We start from the raw sequence: 18409 nt of genomic DNA, 5'->3' as shown, positions 1-18409 counted from the left end.
ATTGAACTTCCCCTCAATGGTGCTGGGTACCGGCTCGAAGGGTGGGGGTTGAGAGTGGATTGCACGAGCTTTCGCAGCGCTTGCAGTTGGGTGTCCTTCTAGAAAAGGGAGGATTTTGCCACATATCGGTACTTGCTGAAAGAGAGCCAGAGGCGGTTGCCTTTGTCCTCGGCCTGTGCAGCTCTCCATCAGAACTCTTGGGCTTCATTGTGGGCAAGGGCAAGGGCTTGGGTAGCCTGCCATGTAGCCTCTTGGATGTCTTGTAGTCTTTGTTGGAGCTCGTTGACTGTGGTGAGAGTGGTGTGGAGGGTGGCCTCTCGATCCTCCAGAGCCACATGCAGCTGTTGGTTGCCAAGGGTTGCTTCTTGGAGGGTTTCTTGGGTTTGTTGCTGGTGAACCTTGGCCAGGAGCATCTGCTCTACTGGGTGGCTATCAGTTGTTTATTTGCATGTAATCAGTCATGGAGGAGACAAGCTCATGGGCAAGGTTGAAGAACCCTTGGGACAAATCTGGTACGGCACCATGTTGAGATATTGAGCTCAGCTAGTGTTGGGCGGACATTGATGACTTGCCGGGTGACAGCTTCCGCACTTATGCCACTGGCATGGTTGGTGAGATTATGGTTGATATGCCACAATGGATGACAAGCTGTGTGATAGCCACTTTGGAGTACTATAGTTATGGCATAGTTATAGCGCCAGCTCATATAGTCGGGTTTGCACTGTAGAACGACCACTTTATATGTTGTTGTAGGAGAGTGCTTTCCCTTTATGTATGCACTCTTATCTTTTAGTTATATGGTTGTAGAGAAGAGAAGAAGATAGAAGAAAATTCAGCCATCCATCTCTATTGTGTCTTGCACTCTCTTGTGTGTGTGTGTGTGTGTGTGTGTGTGTGTTTACTCACAAGGGAACTCAATCTCTCTCTCTCCCTCACATCCTCTTTATGGTATTAGAGCTCGTTTGTGTGAGAGCTAAGGAGGCAAGCAAGAGGCAAGAACAAGCAAGCAAGGAAGTGGTACACGGGTAAGAGCATCACCATCTATTTCCCTTCTTGGTTTAGGTATAACACCCCTCGGTAGCTCCGAGAGCTCTTTGATTGAGGAGATGTCTTTGCAGGCTTAGGGGTGCCTGTATGGTACATAGTCCTTTGTACTGAGGTTTTTCGGCCAAAAACGCGTTTTAAGCGCGTCTTGGTCTCCATTTTGTCACTACAAGGCATTTTCGACAATTTCGGGAAGTTCTAGTTACGAACTATCTCTTGTCGAAATCTGGTTTATTACAGTACACAGTAGTGCATTTTGGGAGTGCAAACAATGTCTACACATGTATTGTTGACATTGGGTGTATGTACATGTACTTTGGTCAGATCTGGTGACATACAGGTTATGCTAAAGTACCACTGCAGTAGTCACAGAAGATACTGTTGTGTTAGAGGTTGTATACATAAATTGTCTGTTGAAGATTTTTTTATTGTCGTAGGAAACCATGCCTGGAAGTTCAGAATGACCAATTTCCTTATGGGTAAAGGATTTTGGGACTATGTCAATTGAGACAATGAGAAGCCTCCTGAGATGTCTAAAAAGAATGTCACTCCAATAGACATAAAGGCATTCAAGGATTGGAACCAAGGTGCAAGGAAAGTCATGTAGTATTGGCTTTCAATTAGTGTCATGGACATGATGATAGGACACATATAGGATGCCAATACTCCAGCAGTTGCATGGCAGAATCTGGTGCAGATGTTCCACACCAATACAAAGGCAAGGAAATTTTAGCTAAAGCAAGAGCTGCATATTGTTGAAAAGAAAAGCATGTCAATCAGTGAGTATGCTTTAGAGATTCAGCCAAAAATGCGTTTCAAGCGCATCTTGGTCTCCATTTTGTCACTACAAGGTATTTTCGACAATTTTGGGAAGTTCTAGTTGAGAACTATCTCTGGTCGAAATCTGGTTATTACAGTACAATAGTGCATTTTGGGAGTGCAAACAATGTCTACACATGTATTGTTGACATTGGGTGTATGTACATGTACTCTGGTCAGATCTGGTGACCTACAGGTTGTGCTAAAGTACCACTGCAGTAGTCACAGAAGATACTGTTGTGTTACAGGTTGCATACATAAATTGTTTGTTAAAGATTTTTTGATTGTTGTAGGAAAATATGTCTGGTGACAGAATCAATCAGATTGTTAGTGAGAAGCTAGACAAGAACAACTTCCATGCCTGGAAGTTCAGAATGACCAATTTCCTTATGGTGGGTAAAGGATTTTGGGACTATGTCGATTGCGACAATGAGGAGTCTCCTGAGTTGTCTAAAAAGAATGTCACTCCAATAGACATAAAGGCATTCAAGGATTGGAACCAAGGTGCAAGGAAAGTCATGTATTGTCTTTCAATTAGTGTCATGGACATGATGATAGGACACATACAGGATGCCAACACTCCAGCAGTTGCATGGTAGAATCTGGTGCAAATGTTCCACACCAACACAAAGGCAAGGAAATTGCAGCTAAAGCAAGCGTTGCATATTGTGGAAAAGAAAAGCATGTCAATCAATGAGTATGCTTTAAATATTCGGCCAAAAACTCGTTTCAAGCGCATCTCAGTCTCCATTTTGTCACTACAAGGTATTTTTGATAATTTCGAAAAGTTCTGGTTAAGAACTATCTCTGGTTAAAATTTGGTTATTATAGTACAGTAGTGCATTTTGGGAGTACAAACAATGTCTACACATGTATTGTTGACATTGGCTTTATGTCAAGTACTTTGGTCAGATCTGGTGACCTACAAGTTGTGCTAAAGTACCACTGTAGTAGTCACAAGAGATACTGTTGTGTTACAGGTTGCATACATAAATTGTCTGTTGAAGATTTTTTAGTCCTATCCCGCAGGGGAAGCGTGATCTTCTAAAAGTCAAATCACCCATAGGGTAATTTATCATAAATTAGGCAACTACTAGACTTGCTTTCTAGAGGCAATGCTTTTTTCCTCATCTATGCAAGGCACAACCTGCTGACCTAGTCTTCTAGAGTAGAGTTGCCCAAGAACCTAATTATCTAGCGTAGGGCTTTCACTTAATCTGATGGAAAGCTACCCGACTAATTGGGTCCACCCGTCCGTAGGATGTTGCCATCGGGGCATTCCATCCTCCCACTTTCCACCCTACTCACGCGTCAATTTGTTTTCTAATTAATCCTACCACACCGTTTGACATAAATAAACATGTTCCTTAATTAAGGCTCTTTAAAACAGCCTTTTTACACAATACAATCATGCCAAAGACAAGATATATATATATAAAGTTTATACATGAATCAATTCCATACAAGCCAAACCGGCTCTCTTATTCTTTTCCTTTATTTTGCCACCGATGATCTAGAATTCAGCCTTCCAGCCTCGACATGCTGGGCAAAACCCTACGGGACCATACACCTCATCGTCGGCCCCGTTGTGGCGAGCACTCAAGCTGGCCTGTCGCCCTCTCAGGCTCCATTGCTCGACCCTCCCGCCCCTCAGAGGGATGTCTGCACACCTTGGGCCATTCCCGGGCTTTGCTAACGCCGCCGCCTGGCTACACAAGCACGGAACGGAGCTAGCATTGAAGCCAGGAAAAACTTGCACTCTTTAAAGATAACAATTTCAATGCAATTTATTGAATACAGCATCACACAATTCGTAACTTCATACAATTTTATATCATTATTTTAGCACTAATAAAAAAAATTCTTCTTTAAAATATAACCAAGCTAACTTGGCCACCATTTCCTTGAGGAGCTTGAAAAGGGAGGGTTGGAGCCGCATCGGGAGCATCTTCCCTAATCTCGTTGTTGCGTGCTCCTCTCGAGGTGATATTCTGACGTTTCTGGGATAGGGCCATCTTGGACGTCAACTTGTAAGGCTCGCTGCCACCGCAGTCGAAACGCTTTAGTCGGATCTCAATTCTGAGATCGTTTGCTCACCGTATGAGCAAAAGACTATAGCGTATGAACCCTTTCTTAAGGCAAAAACCTCTTATTAAAGTCTACGCAAATGGGGGGGGAGGGGAATTGTGAGATGTCCTTAAGACAAAAACGTTTTGCAAAAGGGGAGAAGGGCTGAGGGTTGCTGTAAGTCTCTTCACACGGGGGGGGAGAGGAGAAGAGTTAAGGACACTGCCTCCTAGCAAGAGGGGGATGGAGGAAAAGTGCCTTATCTGAAAAGAGGCAAATGAGGGGGTGTGAGAGGGGTGGTTGTACTACAACAAGTACACTACATAGGGACGGACGGCAGTACAGATGACGGTACAATAGGGCATACGCTGCGCAAAAATGCGTGTTGCTTATGGAGCACCCGAGGGGTTTATATAGCTGTGGGGTATGGGTACGGGCGCTGCGCAAAGCAAGGACGAAAGGACGGTGCACTGTTAAAGGCTATGGATCAATGGCCTGCATGGGTCCAGGGGAAAGGTACGGTGTCGGTTATCAGGGAAAGGAGTGGTACGCATGTACCTTATCTGGTATGGGGCAGCATGGGTGTCCACGTAGCTGTACGTGTGGAACACACAGTGGGCGGCCGTCCTTTGGTTCTTGTGCGGCCACCATCGTACAGGCACCCTCGTAAGTGTGTACGGTCTAAATTTTGGGCGAGATTCCCAAATTTGGGGCGCCCACCTCGATTTGCGTGCCGGACCGCCCCGAGGGGGGGTAAATTTTTTTTTTTGTCCGGGAGGTTCTCCTCGTCGTTGGGGTTCAGACCGTTCATCAATCGGACGCCCGGTCGTGCATTTATTAAGGTTTAAAGGTCGTCGCTTTTTAAATAAAATGACTGAAATTTGCGTATAAGCTTGATCCGGTGTCCGTTTTGGATGCGGTAAAATCCTATATTAGGATAAAATCATGCACAAATTTCAAATTTGGGCTCAAAATTTGAAGATTCTAAGTAGAAATGACTCAAATAATAAAATCATTGATTTTTATACCATAAAAACTCATAAATTTATCTATTACATGAACATTTCTTTATTTGTGAAGATGGGTATGTTACACTTCATGTGTACAATAGTTATTTGAGTGAGAAGACAAGAAGAGGGAGAAGAAGAAGTAAGATAAGAAGCCATCACCTACATGCACACACCAATAAAAATCAAGTAAGCAAGCATAAACATACACAAGCCTACCACCATAGCCACAAGAGAGTGAGAAAGAGGGAAAAGGAAAACTCAATTGTGATAATTGGATTGTCCCTTTTCATATTTCATAAGTCACTTATATACATGAGCTCAATTTTGATAATGGGATTATCTTTTTTCATATTTCATAAGTCACTTATTTACATAAGCTCTCTTGTTAAATGGCCAGCTGCCCATTTAACAATTGGGGACCCAAAACTGATTTCCTAGCTCTATGTACTTATTCTTGTGGCACCGGCATTATACAAGTCGTAAGCTCGGTCATCCTATACATCTTTTACATGAAGTGCTTAGCGTGGTTACATAAAATGAGTTACAGGAAGCGTAACCACCTTAGAAATAATGTTAACTAGTGTGGTTAACACACATATTTCAAATAGGTGTCCTACAAAATCCTTGAAGGATATTTTAATCAATTTTAACTGGTGCACATATTTCAAACATGTGTCCTACAAGATATTTAATCAGCTCTTAACTATTGCACATATTTTAAACAGGTGTTATATAAAAACCTTGAAGGATATTTTAATCAGTTCTAAGTGCTGCACATATTTCAAACATTTGTCCTACAAAAAGCCTTGGAGGATAAAACTCCTTACGAGGCATAGTATGTAGAAAGCCACATGTGGATTGTTTTAAAAATTTTGGAAGCTAAGAATATGTTTTTTTTTCGTTCAAAGCAAAGAAGATTGATTGATGATAAAAGTGTTTTGTACATGAAAGCAAGGGTACATGTTATATAATTTTGAAGTACAAGTTGTACAATCTTGAAACTAGAAATTCTTTTACTAGCCATGATGTTGTGGTTCAAGAATCTCATTTGATGAGAGATTCTTCATAGGATTCTTTTCCAAAACAAGTTGTGCATCATGAATATTTATTATAGCCATCACATGAAGTTCAATGGCTCTAGCTCCTAGAGTTACTATAATTAGAGAGGTATTGGTGGATAACAAACTTTAGCATCTTTATGAGGCCCAAACAAGAGCCCAAATTCAAAGGTTAGAACTAATTTATGAAGATGGATTAAGAGAACTTGAGCATGCTCCACATGAACCAAATGATCAAGTTGAAGTAGTAAATCATGCCTTGATGGAAACAATTATTGACTCTATGGAGCCTATCTCTTATGATGATGCTAAACATCAAGAACATTGGGTGAAAGCCATGCATTTAGAGAAAGGAGAACCATACATGGGACCTTGTTAACAAGCCTCCAAGAGCTAATGTGATTGGTACAAAATGGATTTCATGATAAAATACAAATAAGATGGTTCAATTAACAAATTTAAGACAAGATTAGTAGCTCAAATGGTATTCTCAAAAAAGGATATCAATTTTGAAGAAACCTTTGCCACTTTAGATAGAATGACTACTATTAGGTTCATTATTTCTTTGTGCCATTTTTGGATGGAAAGAATATCAAATGGAGATTAAGACCACTTTTTTGAATGAAGATCTTGGCAAAAAGGTCTACATCCTGGATTTGTTGTCATCCATGATCAATTAAAGTTTTGTTAACCAAATTAATGCAAATATAGGGTTGCCGTCTCTCTACATTATATAAAATACTTTTTCTAAGCAAAGGTTAGCTTACTAAAAATAGTAATTTCTAAAAATAGTCAATTTAGGAAAAGTTGTCATCTCGACCATGCAATGGGTATAAGAATATGTCAAGATTCAAGTTTGAGTTAGCTCCAAGGTTATGTAATGGTGGAACGAGCATATAGGTGTCAATACATTATGTAATGGGAGGGTGGAACAAGCATATAGGTGTCAATACATTATGACTACGAGTGCTTAAGAGGGGTTTACAATGCAAAATCAACACATGTAAGGTATAATAACGGTCTACACCAACCAAAGACAAGTTCCCCAATGATAAACCTATAGAATCAAAATGCGTGATGGAAAGCAAGTTGGCTTGGTGCGGTGAAAGATGAGTAACTGTGCTCACAAACCCCTCCCCCCCACGGTTGTTGATGGCACTAAGTAACTATTCTTGATAATGTGTCTTAGCTATTTAGTAGAACTTAAAGTAGAGAACTAGATTAAGGTATAAGTAAGTTGTTGGGCACTCGACAAGTGTTAACCACCCATACACTCAAAAGTAATTTGTATATAAGTAGAACTTAAATTAGAGAACTAGATTAAGGTATATGTCAGTTGTTAACTCAACAAGTGTGAATTCATATATAAGTAATTTTTTAAACTTTGTAATGGAACACACACTTGCATTATCTTAGAGCTTTAAAGTATCTTTATATTTTCCCTCCTGCTAATGATTCATGCTATACTCTATTATAAATTTCTTTCAATGATTTGCTTGGACTATTCTATGCAAGAGGGATTTAGCTTCCTTTTAAGCTTTTTTTGCTAGATTTAGGTGAGTGGTGTTGAAATATTATAGTGAACTTGCATCCATATGTTGGGTATGTACATTAGTCTAGGTAGCCTTAGTGTGTGCACTAGATCAATATGATGTGTGGAGGCTAAAAGGTTTAGCCTAAGGGGCTAGAATGAGGACATCTAACAAGTTTGTGTAGGTGGACACTCCTATGATTTGGGAAGGTGGAGTATAGGTAGGGGAGGTGGACATAATCAAGGGAGGCACATGACTACTTTGTGATGTGAGTATCTTATGGTAATGGTAATACAACTTAGTGAATTTCTTTGTAGAACTCTTATGTTATGCTTATTGTTAACCTTATTAATTTGTGCTAATCTCATTGCTTGTTGGATCTAATCTTGCTTAGTTTTCATCACAGTATGCGTGTTTTCCTTAGTGCAAACCCTAGTTCTTAAGTTGGTATCGAAGCTTTTTTCCTAGGCATCATCATTCTTGAATGTGAGGAAAGAGTGGTTGTTATGGATTGCATAATTTGAGCCTTCTTGATGAGCTCTCTATGCGTTAGTTTTGTGAGTTCTCACTCATTTTCTTTGTAAGAGGTAAAGAGAGTGCACTTCATATGTGAGAGAGAGAGAGAGAGAGAGAGAGAGAGAGAGAGAGAGAGATAATAATAATAATAGTGAAGATTGTATTCAACACCATCTGGACCATCTGGGTGCATTTTCTTTGTGGGCTTCTTAAATCAACATGGGAGAGGCCTTAGCATTTTTTTAAGAGCTCTTCTTTATGTTTTGAGAGGAGAGAAAGAGATCTTTATGGAAATCAATGTGTGAGGATATTGAAAGAGAGAGGTGTGAGATTTATCTTTTAATTTTAAGTCAACTAGAGAGAGAGAGAGAGAGGAGGAGGAGAAGAAGAAGAAGAAGAAGAAGAAGAAGAAGAAGAAGAAGAAGAAGAAGAAGAAGAAGAAGAAGAAGCTCTTTTAATGTCGTAGGAACAATCCCAAGAGACCAAATATGATCTATCCGAGAGAGAGAGAGAGAGAGAGAGAGAGAGAGAGAGAGAGAGAGAGAGAGAGAGGTAAGTGGCATCTTCATGGGTACAATTCTTCTCTCCAAAACAATTGTAAACGCACTTATTTGTGCAGGGTGAATGCACACATATTCAACATGAGAGGTAAATGTGTGAAGTCAAGCTCTCCTCACCTTGAATGCATTCATTCAAGGTGAGCATGAAGCAATTGGATTTAATAAAAGGTCTAAGCAAAGCAATCATCTTGGTGTGAGATGGAGGCATCATCTTGGTGGCTCTTGTTCACTCTTCATTTATAGCACATGTGGCGGTGTGCTCCTTTTAAGCCTTATGTGGTTCATTGCCAACTATGTGGTTCATTGCCAACTATGTGGTACATGAGCATAGGGGCCATGCATTTACATCCTTCTTCTTGGTGATTACCCTTGGTGGCTTAACATGGTTTCTTTTGGTGGATCAACATGTTCATGTAGCCCCTCTACCATAAATCCTAGGAATATTAACCATGTTGGATCGGCGCCTCTCGGCATTGACATATGACAGTTTCTTTTAACTTGCGTACTCCATTTGGTGGCCCCCCTCGCTCTAAAAATCACGACTTTGTGTCATTTTGTTTGACTTATTAATTTTATCATTGTACTTTGACAGTTGCTTTTAACTTACATACTCCATTTAGCGATCCCTCACTCTAAAAGTCATGACCTTGTGTCATGTTGTTTAACAAATCAATGTTATCATTGTACTTTGTAATTATTGCTAGTATAACTTTTTGACTCCATGTGATGTAACGCTCTATAGCTAGTGGGAATATCTGTGTGAGTCTACATATCTTGGTCTACACACTAGTATGGTAAAACCTTTAAGTGATCTTGTATCCATATGTTGTGGGTGTGTACATTAGCCTAGGTAACCATAGTGTGTGCACTAGATTAATACGATATGTGGAGGCTAAAATACGATATGGTAAAACCTTTGAGTGATCTTGTATCCATACGTTGTGGGTGTGTACATTAGTCTAGGTAACCATAGTGTGTACATTAGTCTAGGTAACCATAGTGTGTGCAGTGGATTAATACGATATGTGGAGGCTAAAAGTTTTAGCCTAAGGTCTAGTCTAAGGGGTTATGATAAGGACGACACATGAAAAATATGTGTACATTAGTCTAGGTAACCATAGTGTGTGCACTAGATATGTGGAGGCTTAAAGTTTTAGCCTAAGGTCTAGTCTAAAGGGTTATGATAAGGACACCTACTAACAAATGTGTGTAGGTGGAACTAGCCTAGGTGGCAAACTCCTAAATGCTAGCCAACCTCCTAGGTGGAGTAAAGGTAGGGGAGATAAAGTGAGGTGTATGACTACTTTGTGGGCCCCAAAAAATGTGTACACTCTTACTTCTTTGTATTCTTTGAGTAACTTTGTGTACAACTTGGTGAATTACTTTGTGAAACTCATGCCTTATGCTTAGTATTAACCTCAGTACTTTGTGTTAACCTCATTGGTTACTGAATCTAATCTTGCTTAGTGTGTTCGTCACATTGTGTGTGTCCTGCTTTTTAGTGTAAACCCTAGTTCTTAGTATTTTGTGTGGGATAAGCTTAAGATTTACTATCTATGTATGGCTATGAAGAGAAAAGCCTATATATTATCTTGTTGAGTCAAAGTATATCATGAAAATCCATGTATTTGATGAATTATAGGTCAATAACAAAATTTATTTGCTACTTTTGTGTGAAAGGCTTTCCCATGGAAGTATAAAGTTGCACTACAAAATGCCACTTTTGTTTGAGATCATCATCTTGTTTGAAATCTTCCTTCCTTTGAGAGAGCGAGGTATGTGCTCTTGATCCCCTCTTTCTTTGTGTTTGTGTGTGCATTCTATCCTAATCTAGGCTAGTGTGAATATTTTGAATCTTGTGTGTGTTAGTCTTTTTAATTGTGGGGTCGATTTTTATTTTATATTATAGTAGCTATTTATTAATTATTTAATTTGATAATTATAGTATTTATTTTTTATTTGTAGTAATATGTTTTAAAAATTAACCTTGTGCTTGTTGCTGGGCTAGTGAGCACACTAACTTCTAATGGGGCATTGTGAACATTCTAGACCCATTATGATTGTTTGTATTGGGGTAGTGTGCGTAATTTAACCTTTATTAGGGTAGTGTGAACATTTTAGAACCATCCCATGTGAACGCCTCCACGGGCTATTGTGCACATTCTAAGGATAATAATGTGAACATTCCAGACACCCACCCCATGTGCTAAAAGTGTATGCATTATGCCTTATAATGGGGTGATGTAAACTTTCTAGGCCTTATAATGGGGTGATGTAAACTTTCTAGGCCTTTTACTTGGCGTGCTTTTTTGGGGCTAAGTTGAAAAATGGGACCTAAGGAGGATCAAAACTTAATGAAGATAATTACCACAAAATTAAGCAAAAAAAGAGCAAGATAATGGACTCTAAGAAGGATCCAATTTCATTGCAAATCCATACATCAAATAGCACAGCATTACAACAATTCATATTTCACAAATCAATCATCTCTAGATCCATATTCATCTCCTCCAAATCTCACTTCACCTCTCCACAATTCTCTTAATCAACCCATGTGGTCTCATGACATAACATACAATGCATCATTGCTTGCATAACTTGGGAATTTATTCATTCACCCTCTTTTACATTCACCTCTCACAAATTATTGGAGAAATTACCTTAGATAAATAAACCATTACATAAATATATGCACCTTGGGAGAACCCTTGCCGCCCCTCACACAAATCTATGAGAACACACACCTCCCCTCATATATTAAACAATAATTATGAATGCGTGCTACCATGCATACCTTATATTTCAACATCTCCTATTTAGGAATGCATGACCCTTGACATCATCTCATGGTCACACTAAATCACTACCTCCCTTGGGTGTGATTGTTGATGTGGACTAGGGGTCGAGACACTTGCTCAATTAGATGCACTACCATAGGACTGGCACCATAGGGTCGAAGATGTCTGCTCGATCATATGTGGTACCATAGGCTACATTACACCAAATGAAGGCACAATAGCACTAAAGTTAGGTGAACATGCTTACACACTTGAAGAACCCAATCTACATCACTGTGTATTTTACTTTTGTGCACTACGGATTCACACATCCACACCCCCCCACTAGACACATATAATCATTGCTCTTCATCTTAAAACCATTTTGGACAAACGATATGGGCACAACACCCAAAAATTCTTCAATTTGTGCTTAGCATCTTCTTAATTTTCATAGTTTCAGAGCTAGAGCATTGCTCGCTTTCATTACACAAAATCGAAGAACCAAAGCATGGCATGGATAGTGAGCCCATTGGGATGAATTTGAACTTATGCATGCGAATAACCCTTATGAATTGAGTCGGGGGCTTCACTTAAAAATATGTAAGTCTACTACGTGCGATCATTGGGAGGGGTTTTTTCAACCAAGATTTTGAGAAAACTTTACATAAATCTACTTACATAAGGCAGTTTTAAATGACATTTTGAAAAAAAACCATAAGTTTATAAAGAAAAAGGGGTGGTCATTTTCCTAAGTCAAAATTCATAGAAAAGTGTGTTTTTTAATACCCTTTGAATGTATGTTGTATATAGGTCTTCCTAAAAGTACACCCCCCTCCTCGAAATTACCTTAGAGAAATAAACCATTACACAAATATATGCACCTTGGGAGAACCCTTGCCCCCCCTCACACAAATCTAGGAGAACACCTCCCCTCAAATATCAAACAATAATTATGAACTTGTGCTACCATACAGACCTTATATTTCAACATCTCCTCTTTGGGAATGCATGACCCTTGACATGGCATCTCATGGTCACTGAATCACTACCTCCCTTGGGTGTGATTGTTGATGTGGACTCGTGCTACCATGCAGACCTTATATTTCAACATCGCCTCTTTGGGAATGCATGACCCTTTGACATGTCATCTCATGGTCACTAAATCACTACCTCCCTTGGGTAGTTGATGTGGGCTAGGGGTCGAGACACTTGCTCAATTAGATTCACTACCATAGGGCTGATACCATAGGGTCGAAGATGCCTACTCGATCAAATGTGGTACCATAGGCTACATTACACCAAATGAAGGCCAAATATCACTAAAGTTAGGTGCACATGTCTACACCCTTGGAGAGCCCAATCTACATCATTATGTATTTACTTTTGTGCACTGAGGATTCACACATCCACAACCCCCCCACTAGACACATATAATCATTGCTCTTCATCTTAAAACCATTTTGGACAAACAATCCAGGCACATCACCCAAAAATTCTTCAATTTGTGCTTAGAATCTTCTTAATTTTAATAGTTTTAGAGCTAGAGCATGGCTCGTTTTCATCACACAAAATCGAAGAACCAAAGCATGGCATGAAGGAGAGTGAGCCCATTGTGATGAATCTAAACTTATGCATGGGAACAACCCTTATGAATTGGGACCTCTTTAAAAAAAGCACTTAGAGATTATCAAGGTGTTTGCAACCCTTAATTTTAAAAAGAATGCCACGTGGACATGGAAGGAAATGCTACGTAGAGCTTGCTGTTGCCAGTCGCCTGTTTACTACCAAAGCTCAAGAACAATGAGAGATCTATGCTTGGGCGGGCCTTTCTTAGGCAGTCAAAATTCTTAGGCAATCAACACAGTGAGGATGAGTAGTGACAGGGGGAGATGGGGGTGGTGAACCAAAGCTTTGGAAGAGACTTGGTATACTTGATTAGGCTTTTACAAATTGTGCTTTTAAACAATCGCCAACAAATGTATCCCTCCTCTTAATCTTCACCTCTCTCCTAATCCTCCCCTAATCAAGAATAACAAGGCTAAAGTAACACCTAATAGCGTGATGCTCTCCCTAATCCAGATAATCAATGATAAACAACATTAAGTTCAAACTAAGCAAATACTAATCCATGTGAAGAGCTCTACTACATTGCCAAGAGCTCAATCAAATGCTAAACATGAAGAGACAAAAGTTAAGGCCAACAATTGATTATTCATTCCATTCCATAATGCCTTTCTTTACAAAAAGATAGGGTTTAAGGGCTATCTCCCACCTAGCCCTAACTTGAATCCACCACCAAAGCCCACACTTGGGCACCCTATTAGGTCCCTTTTAGAGCCTCTTCTCCACACCAAAGGCACGAATGTCCTTCCTAGCTATCTAAACAAGCATTTGAATCACACCTACATAGAAGCGATGAACCTTGACAACCATTTCCTTGGCTTTCCAAAATGTTTTTCTTGCGGCAAAAGTGTGCATATAATCTATTTTCATGAGAGATTTTCTTGTTACTTTAGATAGGAATGGAAAATAAACTTACTTCATCTCTAAAACAAACACACACACACACACACACACACACACACACACACACACACACACACACACACACACACACATACAATATGATTTAGTAGTGTTATATCTTTAATTGAAAATTGATTGTGGAGTTTTGGAGTGAATATATGACAAGCCTTTGTAGGCACATTCTTCTTTTTGTTAATCAAATTGAGAAAATCATAAAATTTAGTGCCATCCTCAAATCGTTAAGGATGCGTTTTAAAGCAAACCTTCGTGTTTTATATCATGCATTACTCAAGGGTCTTCATAGTAGTTAATGAAACATTTAATACACAAAGTATAAAATGAGTTACATTTATTCATGTACATATATACTTGAAGTGTACATTTTAGATGATATAGCATGCACTCTTATGCATAATTGCATGTGCCTTTTAGTGATCAAATAGACCTAAACACATACCCACGTTTCACTTCCATGGGGTATTTTATACACAAAAATACGAAATGAACAGCATTTATTCATGCACACTTAAACTTCAAGTGTACATTTTAGACGATGTAGCATGCACTATTATGCATAATTGCATGTGCCTTTAAATGATCAAATAGACCTTAAATGCATACATGTGTTTCACTTTTATGAGGGATTAGCTCTTGACATTTTTGCTTAGCTTATAACTAGAAGTACTTGTATATATATATGCACATGTTATGTATATGTTGTTTTTATAAAAGGAAGAACCATAAATTATTTTTTCTATTCATTTTATCCCAATATCTTTAAGAACTAAAATATTTCAAGTGGAGTGGAGGTGATGTTAAAGTTCACCTTGTGATTTTTGAAATGGTGCAAGGTAATTCTCTAGAGCATCACATGTATTGTTTCAGAATGTCATATCAACCCTCTCTTAGTAATAAATATGGCCCTTTTGGATAGTAATGCATTTTAAAAATTCTCATGCAAAGTAAAAGAGATTTTATTGTTTTAAAGAATATTTCAAGTCCAATTTAGGACACTATTTTTTTGGGAATTTTTGTTGATGAGAAACATTTTGTAGTCATTATTTGATGGTTTCACTGTCCAAAAAGAAGCTTAACAACTTTCGCACACCAAACAAGTAGGTGTTCATAATTTTGTTCATGCATGGGTCAACTACATGACATTCTTGGCAAGTTGTTCATTGGTATGCCCATTGTGTTATAAACCCCGGACTAATGCTTTCTATGCTATTGAACTTAAGATTGAGAAATCTTCATAGTCTCATTGCCATGACAGAGAAACATGTCTATGAATTGTATCCATGTTGAAAGAAACATGGGTTTTCATTTCTTTAACATTTTGAAGGCGAGTTGTCAAAAAGCATGGAGGAAGATGCCCCATGAGAATGTGTAAAAAAAAGGGGTCCATGGAGTATCTTTAGTGTGTCTAGATTAGAAAATTCCAAGCTCACATTGTTGATGTGTCTGGTAGGTAGGTAAGGAGTGCAAAAGATGCCTTGGCCTATGTGGGCTTGAAATTTGAACTAAAGAAAAATGGGGAGCTTTAGCTGGATTTTCATGTTCTCAAAGCTTAAGATATGGATGGGTTTCCTACTCACTTGCTACATAATAGCTAAAGTGGGTTTTGGACAGGTGATGTGAAAAAAGCAATTATTTTGACTAGATGGAGCCTTTAGATACCCCCAAGAGTGGTTGTATTCATCAAAAGCTGGACAGGCAGTTATTGTCCGTGGGCCTCTTTTTGGGTGGTGGGTGATTGCACTTTGAGATTCTTGGGCGGCCTGCTCTGGCCCCTCTAAGTTCTTGTTCGACTTGTCTCAGCTTTTAGATTCTAAAAGAGAGAGAGATCATCTCTCCAGTTAGCTGGCTTGCACAGTAATATGGCTCTTAGTGGAGAAGGCTTCTTATGGTGTATTTGGGGGAGCCTTCGCCCTTGGCAAATCCTGCACTCTAGAGTGAGCCTTTCATCTCCTGTTTGTTGTTTTGACACTCGGTGGCACACGTGTGGCATGACCCGCCTTGCTTTGCAGCTTGCTGAGGTGCACACGTGCGGACGCGATATCGACGTGGGGGAGCTGATTGATGAAACACTCGGAGCTGCGCATCTAAGGTTGGGTTAATGTGTTTGTACTGCATTGTTTGGTGGTGGCTTTGGATTAGGCAAGAGATTAGCTTACTAATTACATGGCTTGGGTATGATAATAATTAGCGATGATCACATTGACTGTGGGAATGAGCTGCATTTTCTGGATTATGATGATGGAGAGCTTTGGAGGCATGGAGGAGTGATGGAGGCCAAAATCAGAGAATGGTTAGCCACCAAAGAGGAAGCAGAAGGGGTGGCGGCGATGCGCCATTACTGCTTTGATAGCGCCCCAGCTACATATAGCAGTGATCGACTTAGCCAAACTTGGGCCAGCTTCGAAGAAGAGTATCACCTAGATGAAGCAGAAAATCATGGCGCAGACAATCACCACCATAGCCCTAACTTAGCAAGTGCTGCCTTTCTAGCCCCCCCGCTAGATCTAGAAACCCACTACTGCCAATTTAGCGACGGGCCTCCCACCGTGGAGGAGACACAAGAGGAGGAGGAACAGCTCTGCCCAGTCTGTTTGGAGAAACTTTCGCCAACTCAGCCGCTGTTCCGCCTTCCGTGCCGTCATAATTTCCATAGCATTTGCCTCTCTCCTTGGCTTCTCCAACGCTCTCACGCCTCCTCTTGCTGCCCTTGCTGCCGAGCCCCTATCCCAAGCCCGCCAGATTCAGCGGCGCCGCCAGACGTGGAGGCCAGCAGCGACAGTAGCACCTCTGACAGAGTGGTGGACATCATGGGCCTCTTGGCTGACATGGAGGCAGCCCTTGACAGGTTTGGCCTACGCTCGTGAGTCGTGAATCGTGATACGCGATCGTTGGAGCAACCACTGTGTAGCTTGTCCTTGTAAATAAAGCTGTTGTCTCTTGTTACGTGATTGGGTCCGCCCACGTGCATTTCCCACTACTTGAATAATATTATCGGTGCTTTATCAGCTCGCCTCCGTGTCCCCCCTTCTCTCCCTCTCTCTCTCTCTCTCTCTCTCTCACACACACACACACACACACACACACACACACACACTTTTGTGCAGGAGTAGAAAGGCAGATACACTAAAAAATTGTTTCTTGTATGATAAAGCAATGTGTATAAATGTGACGCTCTTGTCACTACGGACATGCACGACTACGTGGAGACACCCATCCTGTCAGGCTATATGTAGTGGCCTGCTTGCCCACAGTACAACCACCCATGATACTTCGACCTGGACGACTCACCCTTGAACCCTAGACTTACTCTCTACTCGCACTTCGGCATGCGTACTCAAAGCTAAGTCGAGTCTCACGTGCAGTACACGCTACGTGTGATAATAAACCTGTGCATGCACATGTGTGTGTGTGTGTGTGTGTGAGAGAGAGAGAGAGAGAGAGAGAGAGAGAGAGAGAGAGAAAATGCACATGGTTGTATAGAATTTGTTTAAATACTATGTGATTACCAATGTCCACTATTCTAATGCTTATCAATGGTAGCAAGGCAAAATAAAAAGACAAGCTTAATTTTCTATTTATTTAGCATGGGACTTAAACAACCTAATTTATTAACAAGCTTCCGCATATCTGGCTAGTAAGTTGTACAAGGTTGATAAGTATATCGTGAAGTAGATATAAGTGTGTGCTACGTCTCATTAACTTGTTAGCACCACTCACTATCAATATTGTGTGTTAATTGAATCTATTTTTTTAACCTAATGGCATGAATTTATGATGGAACTCATTTATGTGCAGTGTTACTGCATCACTAGTTAGTGCTAAGCATAGGTAGCCGCCACTCTTTTGTATGCTATCTTCTTATGACCAAATTGACATCACCCATGTGTTGCTACTCTAAACCACTCCTCCCACTCTGATACTCACAAAAACCCAATATAGCACCTTGCAACATGCTCTTTCTTCCCATGCCTTGTACTCATTCTCAAGAGCCTTCTCGCCTTCTCTCTTGGCTCTTCACTTGTAAAATAAAGCCCCACATGCCTTTGACCATGACAAAGTTTTGATGCATCCGGAATTTACACATGGAATCACATGTGATTAAGCTCTTCAAAAAGCGCAAACAGGTCCCTAGGAAGGAAGAAATTTAGGAGAATGAGGTGAATCATGGATCAATTCCATGGATTAATATTTTGATGTTGCCAGCTACAATAATAGGAGAAAAATGGTGCTTTCTTGCTTAAATATTGCCAATATTGCTTGTTGTGGAATTACTGTGAGTCGAGTGGTCTTGACCCCAGACAGTTAAGGTGGTAAGGTGGAAGGATGTCAAACAATATCTTCGTAAAATGATTTCAGGAGGATAAAGTGAATGCGTCCTTGGAACTAACTCAAGAGGGTAGGACAACTGAAGAGTATCATGAAGCCTCACCAATATTCTCCATTTTTCTCCATAGATAGTAGCCTTAGTCCACTTGGTCA

At 40.1% G+C, this 18409-nt stretch overlaps 1 protein-coding gene across 2 annotated transcripts; it reads left to right on the top strand.

Annotated features, from left to right (window-relative positions):
* The first annotated feature begins 15646 nt into the window (after positions 1–15646).
* Positions 15647–16873, top strand: LOC147634285 (uncharacterized). 2 transcript variants are annotated; one of them, XM_086804571.1, is made up of 3 exons: positions 15648–15864; positions 15940–16019; positions 16119–16873. In XM_086804571.1, the coding sequence occupies exons 1-3, from the start codon at positions 15790–15792 to the stop codon at positions 16792–16794; spliced, it is 831 nt and encodes a 276-aa protein (XP_086660697.1). In that variant the 5' UTR covers positions 15648–15789; the 3' UTR covers positions 16795–16873. The 2 variants fall into 2 exon arrangements, with proteins under 2 accessions (XP_086660696.1, XP_086660697.1); XM_086804570.1 differs by having other exon boundaries at positions 15647–16019.
* The last annotated feature ends 1536 nt before the right edge of the window (positions 16874–18409 follow it).

This window comes from Cibotium barometz, chromosome 11, assembly GCF_041138505.1.
Source record: "Cibotium barometz isolate CiBa-2024 chromosome 11, ASM4113850v1, whole genome shotgun sequence".
Classification (NCBI taxonomy): Eukaryota; Viridiplantae; Streptophyta; class Polypodiopsida; order Cyatheales; family Cibotiaceae; genus Cibotium; species Cibotium barometz.
Note: the sequence above shows the minus strand (reverse complement) of the source record. Positions and strands in the feature narration are given on the sequence as shown.

Excerpts from the sequence above, each read along its gene's own strand:
- LOC147634285 (XM_086804570.1), top strand. The coding sequence starts at position 15,790 with ATGGCTCTTAGTGGAGAAGGCTTCTTATGGTGTATTTGGGGGAGCCTT. Across the intron at positions 16,020-16,118 it reads CTCGGAGCTGCGCATCTAAG|CGATGATCACATTGACTGTG; the intron begins GTTGGGTTAATG and ends GATAATAATTAG.